This window comes from Misgurnus anguillicaudatus, chromosome 17, assembly GCF_027580225.2.
Source record: "Misgurnus anguillicaudatus chromosome 17, ASM2758022v2, whole genome shotgun sequence".
Taxonomy (NCBI): domain Eukaryota; kingdom Metazoa; phylum Chordata; class Actinopteri; order Cypriniformes; family Cobitidae; genus Misgurnus; species Misgurnus anguillicaudatus.
In genome coordinates this window covers 19,098,089-19,125,970 of record NC_073353.2, presented here as the reverse complement: position 1 = coordinate 19,125,970, position 27,882 = coordinate 19,098,089, and the positions used below count along the sequence as shown (strand labels likewise).

Here is a 27,882-nt window from a genome sequence, read left to right as displayed (position 1 = left end):
CTGCTCATCGAATGTGACTGAAATACATCAAACAAACAAAGGCCAAAAATATCACTTATCCAAATTTATTTGCAAATTTAGAAAACATACAAATGATGTCACAGCTTCAGGTCTTCAGGCACAGGTCATTCTGTTATGACAGATTTTTGACCATATATGGATTTCCAGGAATTCCTCTCTGTAACGTCATACAATGTAAGATAATAACAGATCTTTGCCTCAAAAGCAGCTGTTTAAAACCAAGACAGTATGAAATTAAAATAACAGCAAAATACATTCAGCTGAAACATAAATCCAAATGGTTTATTACTATTTACCTCAATCTGTATCCACAATGATCATTTCTTCCAGCATGTTATTCTCACACTTAAAATGTTGAAGAGGTATACAAGAGAAGTTAAAACCCAGTTTAGTAACCCCTAGCCAATGTTTAATCTTTTTCTTCATAAATATCAATCTTTCTTTCAGCTCTTTCATACATACAAACAAACAAACAAACAAACGATAAATGTAAGGGAGTCTTTATAATGTAAGAAAAACATAAATGTTAGCTTTTATATAAATGTTAGTATCCACACGCTAAAATCTGCTTGAATAAAAGATGCTGCTTTTCCTAATAGTACTATAAACATTTTGGACTGATCTATAACGGGCAAGTAACATGCCACTCCAATCTGCTTTGCTACAAAGTCTGTTAAATATATCTGAAGCCAGACGTTCAAGTTCTGAAGTGCAAAAGGAAGAAAAAAGTCAAAAAGATGAGAAGAAAAATTCAAATAGCAAACAGAAAGTAAATACGCTCGCTTTGACAAATCTCTTTCAAAATCTTTGTAAAGTCAGTGCATTGAAAACATTCAAAAACCTTCCCCTATCGGAATTCCCTAAAATGTTGACATCATAATGAGAGAAAATCTCAGTGTTCAGTTACTACTGAATGAAGCCGGTACGCTCATCTGTTCACAATCATACAGAATCATTATTGGTTTGATCATTTGATCCTCAGATGTCCTCTGTGTTCTCCCAGAGCTTTAAACCCATGATTTTACAAGCAGCGATGCTACAACGATTGACAGATTCAAACAGTGTTCTCCTCTCTTTCATACATTAAGATGGCAGGACTGGGCTGATGTCACAGTGACTGAGGTTAGGACGGTCCTCCTATGTGATCTTCAAAGTGCTACCATAGGTTTGCTGTACCACTACCTGCACATTGTCAAGGATGAAGTCAAAGGACATGCTCCACAATGACTCAGAGGACTGCTGCATAAGTCTGAAATAAATAGGTAAAATAATGACATAAGTAATGCTTTAATTAAATAGACTTAGCTATTTTTTGTTTTAGTTTATAATGTAGGTAAAAGTGAGGTAAGATGTGCCATGTCCTCTTGGTAAGGGAAATTGATGCAGCAGTAAAATTAACTTTGTTGTAATTTTCGATCTCTGTGGATCAACACATCTTGTTTGGGGTATCTCATTTCAAAGACTAATTTTATTAAACAGAGACAGAGCGCAACATGTCATAACCCGAAAACCACACCCACCGGGGGGAAAACAATCCATCCTTCTCCATTGACTTTGTATTGCGAGAGGCTGCCTCCTTTTCATTTCTGGCTTAAGCTATAACAAAAAAAACAGAATAATGCCTAGAAGCTGCTGTGTGACAGGTTTTACAGCTAACAAGCCAAAAAACGCAGAAATAAGTTTTTATAAGCTCGCTGTCGACCCCAAAAAACGAGCGTTTACAGACACAAAAGTGGAAAACATGCAACTTTTCATAGTACTACTATTAGTAGAACTGCGCCCACTAGAGGGAAACATAGTCACGATCCACCTTTTCTCCTTAAAGGCTGGGTTTTACGGCTCAACAGCTTATAAAAATGTATTTCTGGGTTCTCCGGCCCGTTAGCAGCACACATTGTCACACAGCAGCTTCTAGGCATCACTCCGTTTTTGTTATAAGCCAGAAATGACAAGGAGGCGGCCCCTCGCAACACAAAGTCAATGGAGACAGTTGGATTGTTTTCCCCCTGGTGGGCGTGGTTTTCAAATTAGCATAACTGCACTCTGTCTCTATGGAGGACATAGTTTAATATTCATTAGAATGAAATAAAATAATTTTGTAAAAAATACAAGGAGTATTTCCTGCATTTAAAGGCAAAGAAGCCTTTTTTATCGTAAAACAAAATGCTAATCACTTTTTGCACATCCAACTATACTTCACATACACCTGTATGTAATAAACCCTTTAAAAAAGTAACAAATGTGTAAAATCAGATAAAAGTCAAGTCAAAGCCATACCTCTTCATGTATTTAATAACAAGGTAGAGTTTCTCCAAGTCTTTAGCTTCTACAAGTTCTGTGCAGTACTTCACCACCTGCAGAATGTCCTCCTCCATTGGGTCTAAGAGGTTTTAGCACCATACATTTATACCACGTATCCCGTATAAAATAACATGTACTCTTATTGTTCAAAGTAATGAAATTAAAGTAATGAGTTACACCCAACACTGCTCAACCCTCCTGTTCCTTACCTGAGATAGTGGTGACCCATTCATGAAGCAAAGTTCTGATGTCACTGAACTCATAAGCTCCAGCTAGGGTCGGAAGTGGGCGAGAATTAAATTTAGACAACTTCTCTGAAGCATCTGTGCTTGGAGAGGATGCGCACCGAACATTTTCAGTCTACCAAGTAGAAACATTTTGAATGAATGAGACTTTATCTGCATCAATAACAATTCAATAACAGTTAAATTTCAAACTAATTCATTTTTGATAGATATATAAAAATGTAACAAAATAATAACAAGTTCTTTATCAACAACAATAAAAATAAGCTTACTTTGAGGCCTTGTTTGATTGGCAGAGGAACAATTTTGGAAGGGCTGGATTTGGCGGGACTGCTTCCAGTTTGTAACAGTTTTTTTAGTGGACTGGGGCCCTTTTTGGCAGGACTTGCATTTCTTCTTTTGTAGCGCCGCTTAATTTTTCCTACTGCCGGTTGTTTTAGTTGAGGAAATGCGTTTTTCTGTTCAACTACAGAAAGTGTGAGAAAAAGGAATGAAGTCACTAATTCAGTTAGTGTGACATATGTGGGTGATTCTCACGAAACCATTGAAACACCACGGCACTAATGATTTTAGCTTTAAAATGTGTAATATAGTAACATTAAAAAGCATCAGAATTAACACAATACTGTGTTCTACTTGCACAATGTGTGATTTCAACATAAGAATTTATAATTGTACATTTTATCTCATTTTCTGCTGAAATTCTCATTACCGCAATGTGTCCGGCTGTGTTTGAACATGCGTTATGTTGTAATTTAATCGCATTAACACAAAAATATTAAGAAAAAAAATAAATGGATGTTTTGCTTGAATACTTTATATGACAGAAAAATATTTACTGAATATTCATGTATAATAATAATGAAGAAAAATTAGGAAAATGATGTGTCCATGCCTGATGTTCTCATCCTCCGCAACACTTTTTGAGAACAGTTTAAGCACACATACAGAATTTTAATAAAGTTTGATTTTGAGTGACCAAGCACATGGACCAGTTACTTCAAGATGGCTACCAGGTAAGATCATTTTTTTACAGTTAATTTGAAATATTGTCTTGTCAGAATGCTTACACGACATTTTGATTATCATTACCGCAACAGATGCTTATTAAATGTTAATTTAATTAATAGAAGCATAATACTGTGATTTTAAATGCATGTGCAGAATCTCCAAATTATGTTTTTTTCAGGTTTGTCATGTCATTTTGAAAATATGTCAGTGTTGATGTTTTCTGACTGTTGCGGTAATGAGATTTTTTAGGACTAATTTTTTAAATTATGTTACAAAAAGTGTTAAATGATAAGTAAAAGTTTTTAAATTAATGTTCCCATTTACTCGAGACTTTGTTTTTTCAATGTCTGGTGGGAAAAAAAGTAAATTTAAGCAATTTTTACATTTTCATGCTTGACATTTTTAAAACCAAGTTTTCGTGAGAATCACCCATGTTGTGTGGTGGTAGTAGCAGATGAAAAACTTATTCTGACCAACAACACCTTGAGCTTGAGCATTTCCTTTGTTTCTATAAGCGGAGCACAGCTCCTCCTGCAGTTCTTTGGGAAGAGCTGCAAAAACATCTGGATCCACCTGTGAAAAGTACAGATAAAATGCTGAACATCTAAAACGCAGATGTTTTACTAAATGGAAAATAAAACATACCTGGGAGAAATCAGGGAGCTCCAGTACAATGCCAGTTGTACATGGTTGTCCTGGTTGGTTTGGGAGCTGTAGTACAAGGGTGCCAAGCATTGGTGCTGGAGGTGCAGATGAGGTGGATCGAGGTGGGGTTGAAAGATGGGATGACGTGCTGGGCCGTTCCTCTCTGTGGCTCCAGGACTCCTCCACCTGTTTCCTTAACTCTGCAGGTAAAGCTTCTAATACAGACTGGTCCACCTAAAACAAAATGTGAACACATCTGTTATTTGTTTGTTTATTGTTAACTCAGAGCTGCATTCAAGCAAGCGGATCTTCTAACCTGAGATGGAGATGGCACCTCAATACTAAGATTTAAGCATGTCCTGACATGGTTGGGTGTTTGTGGATTGGAAAATTCTCCTTTACTCGTCCCAGGTATTGGATCTGGGACGGTGGAGGGTGGTGATGAGGGAGGGAAAACTCTCTCTTGATTGGACGATAAAGCTCTAGATGAGGAAGTGCTGGTTAATCCACCTAAAACACAAAAGACACAAACAATTTTTTTTTTGATTGACAGCCAGAGGATATATTTTTGCACACCAAAAGGTTTTTATATCCCAAATGCAATCCACCTTGTGCTAAAGGGTCTTTACTCTGTCTGTGTATTGACTTTCTGGCCAGCAGCAGGTCTTTAATAGAGCGACCACTAGATGCCCCTTGTCCCGATGTGTCTGCGTGTGAACCCTCCAACTGCTGAACTTGCAGTCCGACTCCCCTCATATCCTTCACGTCCAACTTCATTGCATGAAAAAGCTTAATGGCCTCTGTAGCTATCACTCGGCCACTGTCTGTAGGCTGAGCTAGTAAAACAGACCTGAAGAGTAACAGTAATGGATGTCTCTTAAAAATATATCAGAATAACACATACAGGGAGGAAATAAGTATTTGACACATCAGCATTTTTATCAGTAAGGGGGGCTATTGATAGCCATCAAGCCAAATATTGAATTCATACAGAACATTTAAGTATACAAGTTGAGTCATAATACTTTATGCAGCTATTTGATAGGTCTACAGTGTGACAATGAATGAAAATGTCTTTCACCTGGCAAAGTTGTCACAGATACCATGACCACCATATTTGGCCGGCTCAACCGGAGCACCGGCTTTCCGCATCATGACCTTCAGAGTAACCCGACGACCCCGAAGACCAGCTCCCTCCAACCTCTTCTGCACCTCTGTAGATAAGTTAGTAAGGAAAGACTCTGCCTCTTCAACCTAAAACAGCATTAGAAATAACAGGCAGCTAATGAGAGAAGACAACAGATTCAGAATGATGACAATTACAGGACGATAAAAAATGCTTGTTGTAACTCGTATACTTCAAAACCTGTGTGAACCGAATGTTGTAATTCATCTCCGCTGACACAGACTTTCTCTCCTTTTCGCTGCGCACAGGCCTGTCATCCAGTCCTCTGCAAAAGCGAAAGAGAGTCTGACCTGTCCGTGGCCCAAACTCCCTCTGTAGTTGAGACATGGACAACTGCTGCAGGTCTCCACACGTGCTTACTCCCAGGGTAGCCAGCTTGGAGCTCATTGAGCGACCAACACCTGCAGCCAAACAGAGCCAAACATGTCACTTTTATATAAACATGACCACGTATACGATTTGACACCCTGCTTATAAAAACCTTGCTAAAGTCATTAATTGTATATTGATGTAAAGATTGATGGATTTCACACAAAATCAGCATTATTAAGTGTAAAACAAATATGCAGAATACATCATTCTTACCAGGTAAACTGGACACGGGTTGATCACGAATAAAATCATCCACCTCCTTTGACCTGAGGAAGTACTGTCCGTTTGGCTTGGCTTTACGGGTCGCCATTCGAGCTAGCAGGATGTTGGAACCTGATAAGGCAAAACCAAAATGATTTGTGAGCATTGGCATGTAGACGTACTTGTGAAGCCTCCATTTATAAAGGCAAATCTCACACACCCATTCCAACTGAGGCTGAACATCCCGTCTTTTCCTTAACGTCTGCACGGATGGCTTCAGCCAGATCATCACAGGTGACTCCCAGCTCAACCAAAAGAGACGTGGCATCCACCAGTGCCTCATCACAACTCAACGCCTCAATGTTATGAGTGTAGCTACGAAACAAGCAATAAGAAAGAAAGAAAGTGTTAAATTTATTTGTTGGGTGTTAGGAGTTGAAGAAAAATAGCAAGTACTCGGGCATAGTTTAAGGCAACTGTGCCTAATATAAGAGGCTGTTTACTCTTGGCATTAACATGCGTTTTCATCGATCGGATCACAAGTGGACAACGTTAATGCCAGCTGTAAATGGTTTTTAAAGCAACCCTATGTAGTTTCCATGTAAAAATGACTTACAGCTCCCCCATGTGGTTGAAAAGCCAACAGTGGTATCAGACACTCTTCTGCAGGCAGGGAGAGGGGCGGGGCTGTGTTTCCTACCCTCCACCACCACTTTCAGAGTGTGCTTGTAGCAGCTAGGAGGCTGCTCAGGTTGCAGCAACAGTACAATTTGTCCAGTTAAAAGTTGTTCTATCACTGAAATAATTTTAAAGACATTATTTAAAGTAGGGATGCTCCGATCGATCGGCCGCAGATCGGTATTGGCCGATAACGTCATTAAATTACTCGATCAGTCCTCGCTAAATTTGCCGATCTCCTAAACCGATCTTTCTGTTTACTTTTGTCAACATAGGGCTCCTGAATGCGGCTGCAGTTAGAGACCATTTTTATGCAATGCAAGCATTTTTATAACCCATCACTCATGTGCGACATGCAGATTTGGATTTCTGTCTTTGCCTTTGCAGAGATAAGTGTATTTTCTATGAGGACATGATCTGATCAACAGCGTGACGCGTCTTCACATCCCCATCAAACAGCGTATACAACACACATCTATCGCGGATAATTGCATCCCCAGGCCAAAAGTTTATTATTTGCATGCGTTTTAAAGTTTTGAGCGTTTAAACTTTCATTTTCCTCACAGCTGCTCTCGTCCGCGTACATCCGGCGCGTGCACACGAAGAAGCCTCAGTCATCAGTGCACGTGAACGGAGTGATCTCTTAAACGTCTTAAAGCTACAGTAACCTAATTCATCTCTCAATAAAATCACTTTCTGCTCTTCACTAAAGAACTGTTATACTTCATACGAATGTGTGTATGTTTAATTCATACAGTTTAGACTGTGAAGTGTTTTATTTTCATCACTTTTAACAGACATAAGACTTTTTAAAGGCATATTAAATTTCTCTTTGCAGAAGAAATATTTATTGTGCTAATTTATTTGATTCTCTATTAAAACAATATATACCTAATTACTGCAAGTAATATAACAAAGGGAACATCTGTGTTATTACTTTATCTAGAAAAACTGTTAACAGTTACAGTCATCAAAGAGCTTGCATATCAGCTTGAAAAATCGGTATCGGCCGATCACGAACACAACAAATCAGTGATCGGTATCGGCCTGCAAAAATCCTGATCGGAGCATCCCTAATTTAAAGGTAAAAAAATTACATAGTGTTGCTTTAAAACGTTTTGAACTGTCGACTTTCGACCACATTCAGAGGTAGTCGAAAACCCTTTCGATCGGATTGCTTTTGTAGTGTAAACACGCATGTGGTTGAATGTGTTCCACCAGCCACACGAGACCGCCGTCTCTCCGCCAATTTATGTAGTCTGAGGTACTTTCATTAGTTTCATTTTGCAAGCGTGTGAAAGTTGTGCAATCTTATTTCATCAATTGCACTGAAATATAAGAGAAAGCTCTTACATTTACATGTACAAAACACTGTGCAGCATGTTTACTTACAATACAAGCAGTGGACTCTGGCATAATATTAGTCTGCGTCCATATTAGAGGTCTTCTCAGGTCCAAAGAAATGTACCCGACCCAAAATGACCCGAATCACTTTATACCTGAACCCGACAGGCATAAATAATTTTTTTAAAAGAAAGACCTAACCCGAGAAAATTAGACCCGAGTCCGACCCGAACTAGTGGCAATTTTTTTTAACCCGACTGGACCTGAATGTAAACGGCACTGACGTGTGTGCATTCTGCAGGCCCACACGCAGCAGTCAGACAGAAAGAAACTCTTGTGGCCTCGCAACCAATTTGGCGAGCTGCTCTATTTGTTTCACTTTGTTATCTGATGACGATATCAAGGTAACCGCTAAAATGTACATTTAAAATTGACTGACATGTCGTCTTAACGAAAATTAACCTACCGCCAGCTACACAATGCCGCAAGCACTCTTGGCAAACAGATTTGAAAAGGTTTGAAAAGGATATTGACGCACACACGCGAGAGAGTTCGGGTTTTCTCGGGTCCTTTCAGAAAAAACACATTCATTTTAAATTACCCGAGACTCGATGCCGCTATTATGGGCACATGTCCTAGGCACATGTGGGTTTCGGGTCGGACCTCGGGTTTTCGGATCTAATGGCGCTTTTCCATTGCATAGTACCCCACGGTTTAGTTTAGTTTGGGTCGGGTCAGCTCATCTCGCTTTGGCGTGGTTAGCTTTTCCATCGAGTTTGGTATCACTTCGCAGTGGGAGGAATTATAGGCGTGTCGTTATATTTGCACTGCCTGCTGTGACATCATACAAGTGAGAGCGTCCTTGTACATTCCCATACATTTATTTATTTCTCAGTCCGCCACAAAATTAAAATTGGCAACCACAAATAGATGTTTGCACATCGTGTTTATCACTAACGTTACCTCTGTCTCACGTGACAGTTTCTGTTGTGTTTAGAATGTTCCGTTACAAACTGCAAGTTTGGAAAAAACTGGTATGGTGTTCCTGATTGTCAACCTGTGGATGTTTTTCATCGCTAAAATGGAGTTTGGGAACTTAAAGCAGAGCACAGATGACAACATGTTTGCTCGAGACAGCGCAAGCTAGCACTAAAGGTAAAGCTAATCTTTTGCATTATAGCAATGACGCTGGTAGTGACGATTCTCTCAGACCAATCAGTGATCTACAGTGTTTTCGCGTCACGTTTGGTATCAGCTCGGGTCGCTTGGAACCCCAACCGAGGTGGTACGAAATGGAAAAGCTCCCAAAAGTAAGCTGACCCGACCCAAACTAAACCAAACCGTGGGGTACTATGCAATGGAAAAGCGCCATTAGGGGACCCGTGAAGATCTCTAGTCTATATAAACTCATCATTACTCCCGCTCGTGTTTAAATGACAGGAGAGGGACCCGCCCACAGTCTCCACAGACCACCCCCTCACAGTATTCAGGACAAAAGAGATGGATTTAAATACCAGGTGTAAACGTGATATGTCTCTCTCGTCCACTTGTGATCTGATCGATGAAAACACATCTTACTACCAAGTGTAAACAGCCCCTAAGTGCACCCTAATGGGAAACAAATGTCAGCTCTATCAGTACCTGGCCAGAGTCTCATACATGGTCAGTGCCACCTCTTTATACGCCTGGAAGTCATATGGCACAGCTTCCAGATCAGGGCACAGCTGCTTAGCACGGCCAAAAAACATGCCGTTTCGCACACCGGCCTTCCTGTTAGAGAAAGAAACATAAGTGTCACTGTTAGGCCAGTAATTTCAGCTGGACATGTGTAGACTCTCGATGGAAAAGGTAGACAGTTAGGTTACAATACATACCTGGCCTCATAACTGCAAGAGGCGATCTCTGCCATAGACAGTGCAGTCTGGTCTAAATTCACTCCGTTGCTCTTCCGTGTCTGAGTCTCTTCAGACTCCGGAGATGGGGTCAATTCAAAATCACCATCCGTTTTTTCTGAGTGTGTGAAAGTTATAATCCTTAGTAATTTCAAACTGCATCTCATAGGCAATTTGTAATAAAATAATACTGGATTTCAACCAATACTTTTCATTTAAGCTCTGGACTCACCTGCCCTATACTGATTCTGTTTATTCTGGTAGTACTGAAACTCAAGCTGAGGGTCGGCACCAGGTCTCTGTGCAACACGGCCTGGACCACGATTACTCGTAACCGCAACCGGTTTCCCTGGAGACCACATAGACCATCGGTAAAGCTTAAATATTCAACAATTAGATAAGAAACGAACTACAGCAACTGCTTCAAACTGCAGGCATGTAGGCTTTGTTCAGTGTTGAAACATACCTGTGAGATCTGGTCTGTGCCTGAGCCCAACGGACACAAAGAAGCAGTCCATATCCACATGCAAGATACAGGACTGACGCACTTGAGGAGCAGGCATTGAGGAACCTGAGTATTCAAAATGGCATTAGGACACTTAAGAGATCATAACCATAATCTTCAACAACACACAATGCACAAGCATACTACCTGAACTGCAATTAGCTTTGAGCTTCTTCAATTTCTCCTTTCCCGAGAAAACAACGCCTCCTGCTGCTCGCCGCCTCCTCTGCAAGGTATTCACAAACTCTGAGAACTCATTCCGCCATGTAGAAATATGATGCAGTCTCGAGTGAGAAAAAAACTCTGATATTAGTCCAGCTTCTGCTCCATGAACAGCCTGCTTACTGGAGTCTGAAAGGGTGGCGTTAGAGGTCGTATTGTAGCTCCCATTTAGTCGAACTTTGCTGGTCTGATGACCCTTTACAGGGTCAGCTGAAGTTCCTGGATTGCATGTTGGTTTTAGTTGGAGCTCATTTTGCATATTATGAGTAACAGGAGCGGCTGTAGATATTGAGGGCGTCTGATGGGAACCTGCTTCTGAACCAGCAGAAGAGCGATTAGACTGCTGCTCTCTTTCACTGTGTGGGACGTGAGGGCGATGGGACTGTGCGTCAACCTGAGGAAGATGTTCTGCTAAGTTTTGAGGCTTTAAGGCACCATTCACAGGATGGACGTAACCATTGGTCAACAATGGGTCTCTCGAGCTTCTTGGCAAAGGGGCGCAGGCGTTATCATCATCTTCATCGTGGATCCCATTGATTTTATGGCCCCCTGCATCTTCAGAGATGATGCTATACGAGCCATTTCTGCGATGCAAAAAGAAGTATGTAATTAAAAATAATTCAAGAAATGAATAAATAAAGATAACGTTCCAAGGCTCACTAAAGTGGTGATGTCATTTTAAGTAAAACAGGAAGTCAGTGCAGAACTATCAAGTAAACCCTCCTCTTTTATTTTTAAATAACCAATAGCATTTCATTTATGGTACAGTTCAGCAAAGCCGCATTTGACAGCTTAATAAATAAATTCTGGGCTGTCAAAAGATTAAATCGCGATTAATCGCATACAAAATAAAAGTTTGTGTTTGCATAATATATTTGGGTGATTCTCACGAAACCATTGAAACACCACGGCACTAATGATTTTAGCTTTAAAATGTGTAATATAGTAACATTAAAAAGCATCAGAATTAACACAATACTGTGTTCTACCTTGCACAATGTGTGATTTCAACATAAGAATTTATAATTGTAAATTTTATCTCATTTTCTGCTGAAATTCTCATTACAGCAATGTGTCCGTCTGTTTTTTAACATGAGTTATGTTTTAATTTAATCAATTTAACAAAAAAATATTAAGAAAAAAATGGATCTTTTGCAAGACTACTTTAGATGACAGAAAAAATATTTACTGAATATTCATGTATAATAATAATAAAGAAAAATTAGGAAAATGATGTGTCCATGCCTGATGTTCTCATCCTCCGCAACACTTTTTGAAAACAGTTTAAGCACACATACAGAATTTTAATAAAGTTTAATTTTGAGTGACCAAGCACATGGACCAGTTACTTCAAGATGGCTACCAGGTAAGATCATTTTTTTACAGTTAATTTGAAATATTGTCTTGTCAGAATCCTTACACGACATTTTGATTATCATTACCGCAACAGATGCTTATTAAATGTTAATTTAATTAATAGAAGCATAATACTTTGATTTTAAATGCATGTGCAGAATCTCCAAATTATGTTCTTTCAGGTTTGTCATGTCATTTTGAAAATATGTCAGTGTTGCGGTAATGAGATTTTTTAGGACAATTTTTTATATTATGTTACAAAAAGTGTTAAATGATAAGTAAAAGTTTTTAAATTAATGTTCCTATTTACTCCAGACTTTGTTTTTCAATGTCTGGTGGGAAAAAAAGTAAATTTAAGCAAATTTTACATTTTCATGCTTGACATTTTTAAAACCAAGTTTTCGTGAGAATTACCCATTTATGTGTGTATTGTGTTTAATTATCATCTATATATAAAAACATTTAAGAAAAATGTTGTTTTATATATATATATTTTTAGTTATTTATAATATAAAATATATTAAAATCTAAATACATTTGTATATACATGTAAATGTTTCTTAAATACATATATGCATGTGTGTGTATTTATATATACAAAATAATTACACACAGTGCATACATATATGTTATGCAAAAACAAACTTTTATTTTGTATGCGATTAATCGCGATTAATCTTTTGACAGCCCTAATTCTAATAGAGTCCCAATCTAGATATAATATAAACTGTTATTACAGAATAAAAACCATGATAAAAGTGACATGCAATGTATGTTTATGTGTATGCAGTGGTGTCTAACCATATGTGATGTTTGATCTCCTCCACATTGTTTTCAGCACATACAATCCGCACTGTGCTAGCACTCTGTATATGTGTGTGTTGTAGCGGCTTGCATGACACTGACGCAATATCACACTTCATTTAACCCAATGGAAAACCTATTTACAATATCTAAATCGCTTTTTATCTCCTACTTTGTCCCATTCCCCATATAAGACCTAAAAAATGTGATTTCAAGGATCACTGCGCAATGTAAGGGGCGGGACACTTTGCTTCCATTGCCCCCTCAAATCATTACCACATCCTATATACGTTTACAATTACCGTCTGTCTTTCATAATACACAAATTAAATTAAAACAAAACATAAATATTATAACAACACACAAATCAGAAGAACAGGATGAAAATAGTCATCAATTACTTACTTATTTATATGTTTAGTAATAATATAAGTGCACTTCAAGGAACATAATAAAATAATAAAAAACACGTCATGACCCCTTTAAAAGGATAGTTCGGCCAAAAATGATATTAAACCCATGATTTACTCAACCCGAAGCGTCTGAGATGCTTATGTACATCATTTTTCTGACTAACACATTTTCAGTTATTTTAGAAAATGTCTTGTATCTTCCAGCTGCTAAACAGTCAAGTCCAAAAAATGTGCATTTATCCTTCCCCAAAGAAATCCAAACGGCTCCAGGATGATAAACAAAGGTCTTCTGAGGGTAATCCATGCGGTATTGTTGTAGAAATATCAATATTTAAAACTTTATAAACGAAAATAACTAGCTTCCGGTAGCGACGCCATCTTAGACTCATCTGTATTCAGGAGAGAGTACCGGTATTAGCGTAGTGTACGCACTTTTCTTAGTGACGTATGACAAATTCGGAGGGCGGGGTGCCGGGGGCACAAAGCAGCAGCAGAGAAACCTCTGTAAACTGCGTACGCTCTCATATTGAATGCAGACGCGACTAAGATGGCAGCGTTACTGGAAGCTAGTTATTTTCGTTTATTAAGTTTAAAATGTGGATATGTCTACAACAAAACGGCATGGATTACCCTTAGAAGGCCTTTGTTTATCATCGTGGAGCCATTTGGATTTATTTTGTGAAGGATGGATGCACATTTTTTTGTACTTGAAAGACATGGACCCCATAACTTTACATTTGATTAACTGAAAGATCTAAAACATTTTCTAAAATAACTGAAAATGTGTTTGTCTGAAAAATGATTGATATATGCATCTCTGATGGCTTCAGGGTGAGTAAATTATGGGTTTAATATCATTTTTGGCCGAACTATCCCTTTAATGGCCACAACACACAACATAATATTTATAACATCTATATTGGAATAAGATCAGTATTTATAATATAACTATTGTATGGAGAGAAAAAGCATCTAAAAAGCACCCAGAAGTGCATAATTCAACATTGCCATGCCCATGAATGTAATGGCGCACCTAACTGCACCACTAGACTAAATCTGCAAATAGATCCACTAAATTGATCAAAGCAGATCCATGTGTTTGTGCGATTACTAGTTCTCCACATGCTGTGTTGCTTCCCATTGAGCCTATAATAAAATATGATCGGATACATGACTATGAAGGATTAAGAGTTATCACTGATCTTAATGCAAATGTGATTTGACTTCCTTATTATTTGTCTCTGTCAATGACTGTACGTGTGCTTAAGGTTGCAGACACGAATTATAAAGCATACTCACAGTTTGACACCCAGCTGGTGATTGGTTTGCTCAGTGAAGTTAGATGCGTGGTTAGTGTGAGAGGATTTAAGGACTGCTGAATGAGAATGAGTGTGTCTCAGCTCAGGCTGGATGCCGTCTGGTTGGACGAGGCTCAGACTGGGCTTGGCTGGGTCACGGTTAGACGGTGGATCCTGCCCTTCTCGCTTATGTACGCTGGAAAAGTTCAAGCCTTTCTGCTTTGGGTACAGCTGATACTGAATGTAAGAAAGCTGATGGCCTGCCTTAATACTGCAAAAACAGTAAAATTATTGTAATAAGTCTCATAGTGCTCTTGTTGTGCATTTGTATAAACACTCAAAGACATGAACCTGTCTGTAATCCAGTCTGGTCGCACTACTTTCTCTCCTCTGAGCTCCTGTATTTTGTTGTTTGGCAGGTTGGTGGCAATGATGTGTGTTGTTTTGGAGCGAGAGTAATAGAGATGGAACTGGCCACCATGCAGCATCATCAGCCTGCGCAGCTCATTTGGGCTGGGATCTGCACAGAGAGAACATATACTGTACAAGATTCATAAAATGCACCTGATGTGGTTTTATCTAATGTGCTTTAAATGGAAAATATGAAAAAAAGTGTTTATATTCAATGTCCCAAATTATTGCTTAGAATGTTAGATATTTTGTAATTTCCAATAATAAATTAGATCATGCATTCCATGTTTTTAATTAAGATTACATGCGACCACTAATAATATATATTTTTTTATATATAAGAGTTTTCACACTGTAAATAACCCACATCACATGTATGTGATAAAGAGGACATGATGGGAAAAGTCTGATCTGTGTAGCCATTAACGTAGATGGCCACGCCACTGAAGATAAAGGAAGACTTTCCATCCTTCTGCTTCTCTTTGGGGGCGTCCTTTTGAAACTGATCCTCAAGCTTTGATATTTTTGCAGCCATGTAACCACCCTAAACATCCAAAAAAATCAAAAACCTCAAGCAATGAGATAAAAAAACTATGCATTAAACAAAGACAATATAAGCAAAGAGACAGCAAATCGTGAGACCAAGCAGAGAGCAAATGCTGTACATTCACTTAATATAGCAAATTTAACTCTAAAAAAAAATGAGACTATAGATACACACAACACATGCACACAAAGAAAAATGTGTAGCGTCTGGCTGACAAACGTTTGATTACGCCTCAGACATTCAGTGAGACTGGAGGTGCAAGTCTGCCGTGCTGGCACGGCGACTCTCTGTCTCCATGGCAACGGATGCAACGCTGGGATTCAGGAATTGAGCCTGAACCAATAAACGGACGCAATTGCACCAATACTCGCTTCACCTGTACTGACAGGAAATCACCCTGAACTTAATTAATACAGCCTGAAATTTGCCAACACAAAAGACCCGAACTCAACAGCTGTTTTGTGTTTTAATAATCTGCAAATCCAGTAAAAAAATGATTGACATACTATACATGTAATGGCAAAACATATACAATCAGGGGACTGTAACAAAGCAAATCACAACCTAAAACCTACTAAAGAAATAGTTCACCATAAAATTTAAATTATATAAAAATGTACTCACCCTCACATAATATAAATTTTAGTATAAAATTATTTCTATTTAACTAAAGATAGAAAGTCAAGTCACATACATCTAGGATGGCATGAGGTTATAATAAGGGAACATTTATTTTTGGGTAACTTATTCCTCTAAATACACAAATTGGTGGGAAAATGCTTAGGTGATTGTACAGTAAACAGTGACTGATGAACCTTGAAGTTGCCTATTTTTTTTTCAATTCAATTAAATTTTATTTATATAGCGCTTTTCACAATTTGGTAATTGTATCAAGCAGCTTTACATAATAGATGCAGTGAAAAGCACAGAAAATCGACAGATAGCACAACATAATACACGATAGCACAAGCAGCTAAATTTGGTGCGGCTTTAAATCAACATTATAAGCGAACGTATTACTAATGTGACGTATAGAAGTTAAGCCCAAGAAGGCTGCCTCCCCGGGTTGAAAAACCCCCTAGGAGAAAAAAACCCCGGATTTTTAGCCGGGGAAGTAAAAAAAAGTCCTAGGAGGACTTATACAATGTGTGTATGTATATATATATATACACACACACACATTGAAACCGATAAGGAGATTACCTATGCTGGTAGCAGTTCTGTTAATGTACCTGAGGAATACAAGGACACTGAAGCCCTTGTTTACTACGCTTATGGCAGAAAGGCAGATGACAGAGCACCTGTGCCAGCCGCAAGTGAGGACAATTGAGGATTACTTACTGGTGTAATACAAATGAAAATCAGTCTAGACTTTAACACAAACACAAGCAGTGCGTTCACAAATATGATAATAGGTACAACAAAATAAACTTTAAACAGGTCATTTTATTGCCAATATTTCTTATTGGACACAGTTATGTCGTACACTTTATTTTTATTAATAGCACATTCTTGTCAACTAATTATTGTGTAATCGAATAGGACATGAGACTCTCAGGCATCTGATACGACAAAAATATCCTTACACATTTTTAAAGGCAGCGTATCTGATTTGCTCCAGAAACATTTTTAGTTATGCTGGTTAAAAGTCTCCTCAGATTCTGAAAGCAATCACTATGTTAAGTTGTTTATATGTATTTGTAGAAATTTATGTCATCTGTGAAAGGCGTAGGACCAAAAAATGTTCAACCAATCATAGATCTTTGTCCCTCATCCGTAAGTGTAATTTGAATGCCACTGCGCAGCCTGTTCACGCAGACACCATACGTCATCCGCGCATTCACGTGCGCTCACCTCCCGTGTGTACACAGAGGGAGAACGGCAAACTTTGCTGTTGAATTGACAACCTGCACAGGAGCCACAAAACGAAAGACCAGTTGTTTATATGTTGGTTATTTTGGTTATGGTTTTTACTTTGTACTGCAAAGATTTCTAACTGGTGAATGAGACATGAGCTGTGACGGTCTGATCTGTGTGTGTTCATGTGTTTTGAAAGAGGCGTGACTTTGGATGGCGATTTGAATGGAGGGTGGGATCGTGATTTCATTGCTAGTCGGCTACCGTTAGCATTTATCAAAATTAGATACCCTACCTTTAAGTGTAAGGTGTACGATTTTCATCCAGAATTTCTCATATCATAATTTACACAAAATATGTCCGTTATATGCCAAATAATGTCCTCCCAATATCCTGCAGGCCTACACTAAAGCCAAACTTATGTGATGCTTGTCAAGTGGTATTTTTAGATTCTGCATTAAAAAATAATTAAGAGGCTCTTACCCTTCCTCCCCATCCATCCTCATCGCTGGCTTTCTTTCTCCATCCATCTCGACTCATACTGAGGGACCTGAAAAACAATTCAGTCAAAATTCTGGGACTTTGGAAACTTTTAATGGAAATTACATGGGAATATATAGGAATTGTGGAACACGGATGAAGATAAGTCAGATGTCGGGGAAGCTAATGGCTGTATGTGATCCAGTTTGTTTACAATACCTAAAAATTTATGAATTATTACAAACGGCGCAGCATAACAGTCGTCCCACATAAAAACGTTACGTTGTTTTTCATTGCTCTATTAGCCAACTGTATTTTAATACACTACAGTATGAGAGAGAGTAGCGCAACTCTCTGTAGTTTACACATCAAGAGTTCTGATCTTTGAAGGATGATGCGTCTGACTCGAGCTGGACTTTACACATTCAACCGCACGTGCGTTTGTGCGTAAAGTAAACTGCTCACTTTAGCGCCTTTTTGCAGTTAAACTGTTTAAAATCACTTGAATGTTCACATTTGCAAACCTTTGAAACACTTACAAATGATAAACTTTCCCTATTTATATTAATCCACAAATCGCATGTGAGCCGAACCGTGGGATGTGATCCGTGGTGTAACTACGAACCGTTACACCACTAGTTCTAACTATACAAAGCTTAATGCAAATGGGTGAAGTGTCCCTTTAATTCCTTAACCTCCTAAGACCTGGTGTGTCCACATATGTGGACATCACATTTTTTTGTTTGTACCATAATACTTAATTCTGTGTAACTGGAACCTGTTGTACACAAATGTGGACAATTACACTGCTTCATGTTCAAAGAAAATATTTGGTTATTTTATTTATTGGTTCATCTTAACTCCAAAATAGCTGGAAGAAATCTAAAAAAAAGACAAACCAAAGCTCAGGTTTTAGGAGGTTAAGTTTCCAACTTGGAATATTCTCAAGCTTTGCATCCCTACACATAAATGTTCTCTTCCTCACACTTGCATCTGTTTATACACTGTAGTAGCAGGTTAAATACAAGTGCTACGACCAGCCGTTGAGTGACAACTTGTTTTAATTAGGAAAATAGATATTTGAGAACAAGTTAACCCTTTCCTGCTTCATTGCACAAAATCTCACACACACACACAACACAATATTTCTAATCTGTCTCCAACTAGGCTGAGCCAATGATGGGCCAGTTAATTAATAGAGCAATGTTTACTTTCCTGTAGAGGGAATCAACCTACAACCAGCTTACTACACATTAAATGTAGGAAGTATTTTAATAGTCAAAAATGAACCAAATGGGCCACAAATCGTTCTGTAGCATCTGCTCAGCCAACACTGAATAAAACAAACAAATACATAATACAAAACTGACATAAGATGTTCCTCATAAAGACAGCTGCCTGACAAACGTATTTAACCAATGCACTGCCACATATAACAGTCTAGCACAGAGCATCCAATAATAACTGATGATAAACAGTTGCTAAGTAAACCAGAAGACAACAGCAATGAAGTGAACTCAAAAAAATGATTAAATGTATATTAACGTTACATGCGTGCCCTGGAGACTTTTAATCTGACAGATGAAAAGGGAAACTTTCAACATGATAAACCACATTTATCGTAAACATATCATTTTTAGCCAACGTTAGTTAATGCACACGTCGGCCGCTACGAGCGTGCAAGCCAGGACATGATTCGCCATGTGCATGCTCTTGCAGTGCAACAATTTTGGACAACAAAAGTCCAGTCCGGAAAAGTGGGGCACATATCATGGGAGCAGTGATCTGACAAAGATGAGACTAATAAGGCGACTGACATTTTGGACATAAACCTGCAACATTGTTTAAGTGCAACACAGCCAAATCGACGAGTTCGATACTGAACACCAAAACACCTTGCGCGTGATCTGCGGTTTGTTTTTGAAATGGAACATTTGAAAACTGGCATTGCTGCTCACCAATAATCCCCCAAATCTTTGCAGATGTGTTTCGTTCAAACCAAAGCGCCTTTGTTTCCGCTCTGGCGTTGCGTCCTCCTCCCCTTTTGCGTCAATTTTGAAAGCTTACTAACAGAGACGTCGTGCATATCGGGCTCTTTCCATATCGACATGCCCCCGTAACTGCACCGTTCAGCCCTTTACCCTTCACTCATATCTCTTCACCACTGGCCGCTTGCTCTCTGCCAAATTTTCTGCTTGTTTTCCGCGTCAGACCCTCCTCCTCCTCCTCCTCCTCTCTGCCTGCCGGGGTCACGCAGTGACAGCGATGCCGCCGCCTCTATCTCACAGCGCCCTCTAGCGGTTGATTATCTGAACTACACTTGACGCAGCGCAGAGTTAAGCTTGTGAATAATAATCACGGCATCAAGAAGTTGCTTTGTACGTTTCCCATGGCGAAAGCATGGCTCGTGTGTATTAAGTAGGAAAGACCGGCGTTGTCTGGTAATTTTCCATTAGCAAATGCCTGGCTCGAGCGACTAAGAACTAAGCCTTTTCCATAGTAGGATTTGTACATTCGTTTCCTGCTGCAGAAAAGGCTGCGTTGTGTTGAATTTACTGCACGATACAGTTGTTATCGACAGTACATGTTTTAAGGTATGTGAGGATGTTTTTCCTGCTCAAAGGCCAGTTATTCGCCGATTATGCATTTATGGTGAGGATACGCCGAATCTACGGTTTGCCTTTATGTAATCTGTCCATACTGTACATGTCCCGCGATAACCTGGGATGCGCAGACAGCCTGCGCAGAGCGACTGTCTCAATCTTTAGAGAGATTTAGCATTGCCCATTTCTTATCGTGTTTTGTATCGGAATATTAGAGAGATTTTACCAAATATGTAAAAATGGCCATGTTCTGTCGCGGTTAGCTTTATTACCCGATTGGTGTTTATTACTGATGTTAATGTAAACAGTTTATTTATTTTTATTATTATATAATATTTTGTTATATCATTTTACGTCCATAAAACAAATTCCAACTGAAGTTGGATCTGTAAATCAATCATACAGTACATAATTTTATGACATTTGCGTTATGATATTTCCTACAATTTGGCCAAGACACACGTCATAGTGACGTGACTTATTCTAAACTAATCTACCCTCTTTAAGTACATCCAGTACATGACGATTTTTTAAAATAGTTTGTTTACTGGTTTATATGCTTTCTTAAATAAATATTTAGGTATTCTGTTTATTCATTTTCTTAACAATCATATATTATAATTGATATTTTGATGTATTGAGAAAGGGGGTAAATTACGTGAATTGTGTTATAAGTTTACATGCACTGCAATATTTTTACTCTTTCTTTAAAAAAAAGGTTAATCTTATACATTTTATTTTAAAGTTTACATTTGACTGCTCCTGCTCCACATACCGTTATTATACATACCGTAACTTTTACAAAACATAATTTTAACACAATTTAGACAGAATGGACATATTGTAGCAGAGTTATATGCTTTTAATACCCTCCAGGAATATATCTGAAAGCATGTTTAAAAAATATAACACTGTTCACCAACTAAAGTTGCAAACCGATTCCAAATGTTTCCAATAGATGGCAGTATTGTTCTATAGCTTGTGTAATATCGTGTGTCTGACTCCAATCGCTTTTCAGTTGTAAAGACTGATATGATCGAGATTGAAGGTCCTTGTGTAATTATTAAATATTTTTATTATATTTTATTTGAACAAAAACTACACCTATACTATATGCATAAACTAACTTGAATACATACAAGTAAAATAAATAAAGAATAGTTATTATGCATTGAAATATAAAAGCATCTCTTCATACACACACATAAATTGTGTTCCATTTGTCATTTGCGTTTTGCAAAACTTGTACACTTAAATGTAAAGGATTTTCTTTGTATTTCAGAGATGATTAGATACCTTGGATTCATGCAAAGGTGATATTGTGAATGAGAGGCAAGCAATACTTCCATGACAGAGCTTCTTAGAATACATTTACTCTTTTAAGAGTTGAGTGCCAGGAAAGGGATTTCATGTGCAAAATAGAAAAGCAAAGACAAGATCATGAGAAACCACTGACTGGCAATGCTAAGCAGGATTTACCCCCGAGCTGAAGATCAGGAAACGAAGATGGAAACAGAATAAGGAAGAGAAATGGTTGCCAAGAATTTTAACTCCTTTCACTGTATTTCTATAGATTGGGGTCAGGGAGAGTGTTGAAATTATGAGGAGAGAAATTGAGTTGGGCTAAGGGAGTCAGATGCTGACCCACAAGTCAAGTTTATAACACATGCTGCTCCTGTCAAATACATGTGGCCACTTTCCACATGCAAACAAACCCTGTGCTGTGGTGGGCTCGCAAATAAATCAGAAGAGTTATGTTACTGAAAGTGGTACACTTTACAGAATAAAATTTGAAAGCAGACTGGGACTAATGGGAAAATAATTTTAACTTACAGCAAGTGAATGCGGATGAGATGATCCATCATAGATGACCATAGAGACAATTTAGAGATGATGCATTGTTGTGAGGCTGCCTCTCCAGGTCATACTTTCACATATATTGTTATTTACCATTAGGGTGAATTAAAGTAATTAATCGCCATGTGGACTGAAAGGGTTGACTATAGGGTGCTTCTTTTGTATGTCTATCAGATAATAATGATCTTCGTATTGAGTTTAGTTAATGGAGTGTATGTGCTGAGTTATTCGTCTGTGAAAGGGCTCCATTAGCTCGAAGATTGCTCCGTTATTTATTTGCCAAAATTGTTTTGATGAATCACAGTTTCGTTCTTTTATTCTTTTGTCCCATTTCTCTCGGTCATTATTGACTTCAGGTGTGTCTTTACGGATCAATTCGTGATTTTCTTGGAACGTTTAGAATGTCGTTACTTCCTCTGCAGAGAAAATCTGCTGGTTATACTTCAGTAAATACTGTGCCTGCTAAAAAAAAAAAAGGTTTTGAGATTTGAAATCAATTGTCTTATGCTTTTAAAATGTAAAATTACATTTCAAATTCAGTTTATTGGACAACAATTATCTGCATTAAAGAACAAACATTGCAACACTTAAAAGTGCATCCAGATTCAGGTCTTTGTTTCCTGTAAATAGCTTATTGGCGATGTTCCCTATAATGAAATGGAAATAAGTCCACTCACCGTGGACGGCAGCTGAACAGCTCTAAACTTTCAGCAGTGTTGGTGACCATGTAATTATGGCACCGATCACGACCCTCTCTTACCAACAGAAGCCAGAGTTTTGGGTGAATGGAGAACTTTAACGTTATTAACCTTTGTCTTGATTGATCAAATTGTGCAGAAATTCCATCAGGTGAGAATCTGTCTCTTATTCATGAGGTAGGCCTACTGTAAAATATAATGACACCTGTGCCCCCCCCCCACACACACACACACATAGCCTACAAAAACAGTTTTGCAGAGAATGCATTTATAATATAAATATTATTACTTTACATTTATAAAAAGAAATCATAAACTGGCACACACATAATACGCATAGACACATAGAAACCTGATCTGTCCATATTAACAATGTGAAAGACTATAAAGGGTAAACAAATGAGAGTTAGGCAGAAGTAGAGAAACAGGGAAAATATAAATGCATGATACAGTAAAAGAGCAAAGAGAGGCACAGGGAGGCAAATGCAATGAGGGGGTGTGTGAGGGCCCTTGCCAGGGTTTGCCCTCTTGTCACTCTCTCAGCGTCTAATGGGAGTGATTGATTTTTCCGCCTGCTCTTATCGAGGGGAGCAGCCAGCATCAATAACAACGTGGAATTAGACACATAGCATCTCCCAGCCGAAGAAAGAGAAGAACCGAGGATCAACAACAGCCAAACTGGTTTGGAAGGGGAAACGGAGGGTGTCTGTTTATGCGTGCCAGTGCTGAGCCTAAGTATGCGATTAGATAAAAGATTTCTTATTCCGCGTTAAAGGTGCACGCAGGCAAGCCCAATGTTGTCCCATTTTCTCTGCCAAATTCCTTCCTCCTTTATCTTAAACTCATTGTCATTTCGAAGCATAACAGCCAGAGCCGGGAACGAGCTGAAGGAGAACCCTTTAAGAGTACAGCCATGAACTTGAGTACGTTGTATTCATATCTGTGTAATAATAATCTGTGATTGGTGTAGCTCTGTTCTCGGCACAAGAGGCGTTGAGAAAAGCGGAAATTACCATGTTTCAGAAATGTGGCCGAACGCAAGGAAAAGGAGCGCAGTAATTGAATACTTTCACCAGACAGATTTCCCATTTTCCAATTTCCTGCCGGGCACGTTAGTAATTTTGCCATCTCATCTGTTATTCTGTGATTCCGGTGAGTCTTGGATCCAGAGGCTTAATGCAATTCTTGGGAGGTAATTGGAAGGTACAGGTGCGAGGGGGGATTCATTTGCATTCACAGTTTCTGCATATCTACAGTAATGTGACCACCTCGATACACAGAGCGAAGCACATCTAGGTATGTGTGTGTAATGCACCATTACATGCGGCTGAATTCACCATTTAGCAAGCTAAGATTTTTAACACTTTGACAATTAATGTTTATGGGCATTCGTGGCCTAATGGTCAGAGAGTCCGGCTTGTAACCCTGTTCGGTTTTCACGGTCGGCAGGTTGCAGCTGGAAGATGCCCTTAGTCTTGAGCAAGGCAACAGGGTAGGGCTGCACCAGTCGCTCGCAAGTTCTTACTTAAACTGGGATGTAAAATCCAAACTAGAGGCTTAGTAAATACTAACTAGTTTATAAATAACTCTTTACTTTATTCGATTACACCATTTGTTAAGGCAAAACGTAGCTAGTAGGTGGTAAGCTCCCCGTAAAGTAATGTGTTGTCGCATAGAATGATGTCTATTTTTCCTAAACTAAATCACAAGCCTTCTAATAGCTAAACAGGAAATAGTCTGAACAGCGCGTAATTCCAAACTTGACTGGCTTAAACTAAAAATGTAAAAAGACGTTAAAGCATACGTTATCGAACTCAAAACATTACACTTTTAATTGAAAATATCTATCCCACACATGGAGGAGAAAATTTAAATCTTATTTTAATTGATGGAAACACAGAAAAAACAGTTATTGAAAACTTGTTGACGAACTTGCGGCACTTCATAATCAATTATGAGCTCATCCATGTGATCTTATCTGGGGTGCGTATCCCAAAAGCATCGTTGCTAACTAAGTTAGCAACTTTGTTGGATGCAATGGAATTTCCCATTGACAACCAACTAAGTTGCTAACAGGTTAGCAACAATGCTTTTGGGAAACGCACCCCTGGCTGACATCTTATTACGACTGTTATTCATGGACAGAGGCTTCCGTAAATATTTAGTTACAACGTATTGTTATGTTTAAACTAAGTTTAATGGTGCAACGCAAAATCATTTAGTAGTGCGTAAGTTGTAACTTAGTGCCCATTTACGTCGTAACTAGACTACGTCAACGTGATCTCACAAAGTTCCGTGGGATAGTCACGGAATTTTTTGCTAATTTTTCCGTGGCATTCTCACGGATCTCCGCATTTTTCCGACTGTCTTTTTCCGTGGCATTCTCACGGATTGGTTACTCAACTGCTTTTTCCTATTTTCAAACCATTTTCGCTTCGGTTTAGAGTTAGATTTGGTGTTTGCGTTAGTATGTCACTTTAACTATTGGTTTATACGATTTTTTCTGATTAATTCTTTTATATTTTCTAAACTTTAAACAATTGTTGCCTGGCGTTGGGGTTAGAGTTCGGTTTGGGAAAGGATGTCATTTCATGTTAATTTAGCCGTAAACCGAAGCGACAATGGTAAGAAAATATCCATGTAAATGCCACAGAAAAATTAGCAAAAAATTCTGTGACTATACCACGGAAATTCGTAACTTAAGCACAGCTGGTGCAACCGGCCCCTGTACCCCAATGCTCACCGGGCACTGCAGTAAAACATGACCACTGCTCGGGGTGTGTGTGTGTCTTCACAACTTGTTTAGTACTAACTAGATGGGTTAAATGCAGATATCACATTCCAAGTATGGGTTACCATACATAAGTTATCACGTCACTTTCACTGTTACTTCCCCGCTTGTACAAATATAAAAAAATAATAGACTCAGCAACCAACTTTCACACTGAGCAAGGAATAGTGCATTCCCTTATCCAAAATAATGCAACTTTGGGAAGCCGAAGCATTATTTTCGCAATTTTTTTCGTACATAAACTTTTGAATTTGAAAAAATGAAGCTTGAAGATAGTGTATCTTAAAAAGTTTTTAATAAATAAAAAAAGAAAAAAAATGAAAGAGTATATACTGTATTCTATATTTTAAGTAAAATATGGATAGGGAGTGATTTAGAGAAAAATTTAGCAAAGTTACCCTTCCTCTGCACAAATTACAAAGTTGCAGAGTTTGCAACCCTGAATCTTTCTCCCTATGGTTGACTACAATAAGCACATATTTCAACAGTCTGTTATTTTCATACTTCACCTCTAAAACTTAAAAACTGACGATATTAATCATATAATTGATGAATAGACAGCAGAGTAAAAGAGACCAATCATAACTCCCCCCACATTCTGACCTTGCTTGTCTTCCTTCATTGTTTCAATTTTATTAGTGGACTCTTTGTTCAATGCAAAGGCCATTTTATCCCAACCTGGACCACTAGATAAAGAAAGGCACTGAATCCAGCCTGCACATTCACCCAAAACAAAAGAAGACAGATTCTCACTGCCTGCCCAAGGCCCAATCAGAGCACTTGAAAGAGTAAAGCCTTTCTTTCGCTCGTAAGTCTCAAAGCCACACACACACTCACGTACACTTGTTAGCCATCGTCTCTCTCTCTCTCTCTCTCTCTCTCTCTCTCTGACTGTCATCCCGTCTCTAATGCAAACAAACACATTGCCATTGATCGGCTAAACCTTGGACCGTATATTCAGTATCCACTCACTGATCACAAGGTTCAAGTCTTTAGTCTGATAGGACTCTTGAATAAATGAAATACCCATATGCGTCTGTTCAGTCTTAGCTCTCACCCAGTTCATTTATAGAATGAACAGAGGTCTGTATTATTCCAGCGTCTATAGAGCTGTTAAAAAATTTACTTAAACGCACAAAAATACAGCTATTAAAGAGAAAGCCTTGCATACATAGACTTAAATGGTGGTATTCAAAGACCGCTATGAGAAAAATATCCCCAACATGCCCTTTCCAATCTTGAGCTCAGGACAGATGGGTGCAGTCATTGTTTAAATTACTTTACCACCTTAGGTGTGTGTTCATGAAATATTAGGTGGTTGTGTGAGGATCTGCACCTTAGAGCTACTAGTAAGTTTATTGGACTTTACAGCTCGAAACAACTTTTCATTTCTTTTTACATTAACAAGGTAGTTTAGTTGCTTGTTTTAAAATGCCATTATATAAACACACCAGATGTTTCTTTTTTGTTAATAAATCCAGGTAAAGCATAAACAACGATCACAAAATGGACACAGCATGTGGTGACACACACATTCTCTGCCAATCGATTGCAACTTGTTACTCTCCCAAAGCAGCCTCCCATTGCGTACATTCGGATATGGTAAAATAACCGGACAGGGTGCACGGTAAGTGACAAATTCTGCACAAATCTTGAACCCCGTCTGATGGTGTGAACTCTTTCGTTCACGAAATCCAAGACACCCCACTGTGAAGAACCCCTGGAGGGCAAGTTTAGAGGAACACGCACACCCCGCTTTTCCCCTTAAGTGTGCACACACACATATCTTACCCACCCACCCATCTATACACCCAGACAAAGACCATCTTTGTTCGCCCCGCTGTGCTCTCTGTCTTTTGAGATGGGCTGAAACTGCTCGTTAAAATCTGTGACATCTATTGGGGAGATCGACCCCCTATTGCTTGTGGTTTACAACTCTCCCCCACCTCGTCCAACGCCTCCCTCCCAGTCCTGGCAGGAGCGAGGAGCACAGCCTTCCTCATAAGAAAAGCAGCCAAGAATTCCAACGACAGCCGATGACTTCTTGAATAAGAGAGCTTTATTAGCAGTCAGATTTGGAACAGACCTCCCTCGTACAAGTTGACAGTCCAGGCAGCCCCTGGGACTGTCATAGCTGAGGTCCG

At 38.7% G+C, this 27,882-nt stretch overlaps 1 protein-coding gene across 1 annotated transcript; it reads right to left on the bottom strand.

Annotated features, from left to right (window-relative positions):
* Positions 1 to 49: 49 nt before the first annotated feature.
* rev1 (REV1 DNA directed polymerase) lies at positions 50 to 20,063 on the bottom strand. The gene is made up of 22 exons (XM_073855097.1): positions 19,748 to 20,063; positions 17,793 to 17,859; positions 15,320 to 15,449; positions 14,846 to 15,017; positions 14,496 to 14,765; positions 10,549 to 11,207; positions 10,363 to 10,467; positions 10,129 to 10,245; positions 9,879 to 10,014; positions 9,646 to 9,774; positions 6,203 to 6,357; positions 5,995 to 6,114; positions 5,590 to 5,810; positions 5,305 to 5,477; positions 4,832 to 5,073; positions 4,540 to 4,733; positions 4,224 to 4,457; positions 4,052 to 4,151; positions 2,840 to 3,033; positions 2,532 to 2,682; positions 2,299 to 2,401; positions 50 to 1,270 (listed from the first exon to the last, which is right to left on the bottom strand). Exons 2-22 carry the CDS (start codon positions 17,847 to 17,849, stop codon positions 1,159 to 1,161), a joined length of 3,774 nt encoding a protein of 1,257 aa, XP_073711198.1. The 5' UTR covers positions 17,850 to 17,859; positions 19,748 to 20,063; the 3' UTR covers positions 50 to 1,158.
* Between the last annotated feature and the right edge of the window lie 7,819 nt (positions 20,064 to 27,882).

Excerpts from the sequence above, each read along its gene's own strand:
- rev1 (XM_073855097.1), bottom strand. The coding sequence starts at position 17,849 with ATGAGTCGAGATGGATGGAGAAAGAAAGCCAGCGATGAGGATGGATGG. Across the intron at positions 10,246-10,362 it reads GCACAGACCAGATCTCACAG|GGAAACCGGTTGCGGTTACG; the intron begins GTATGTTTCAAC and ends TGTGGTCTCCAG. Across the intron at positions 5,478-5,589 it reads ACAACATTCGGTTCACACAG|GTTGAAGAGGCAGAGTCTTT; the intron begins GTTTTGAAGTAT and ends ATGCTGTTTTAG.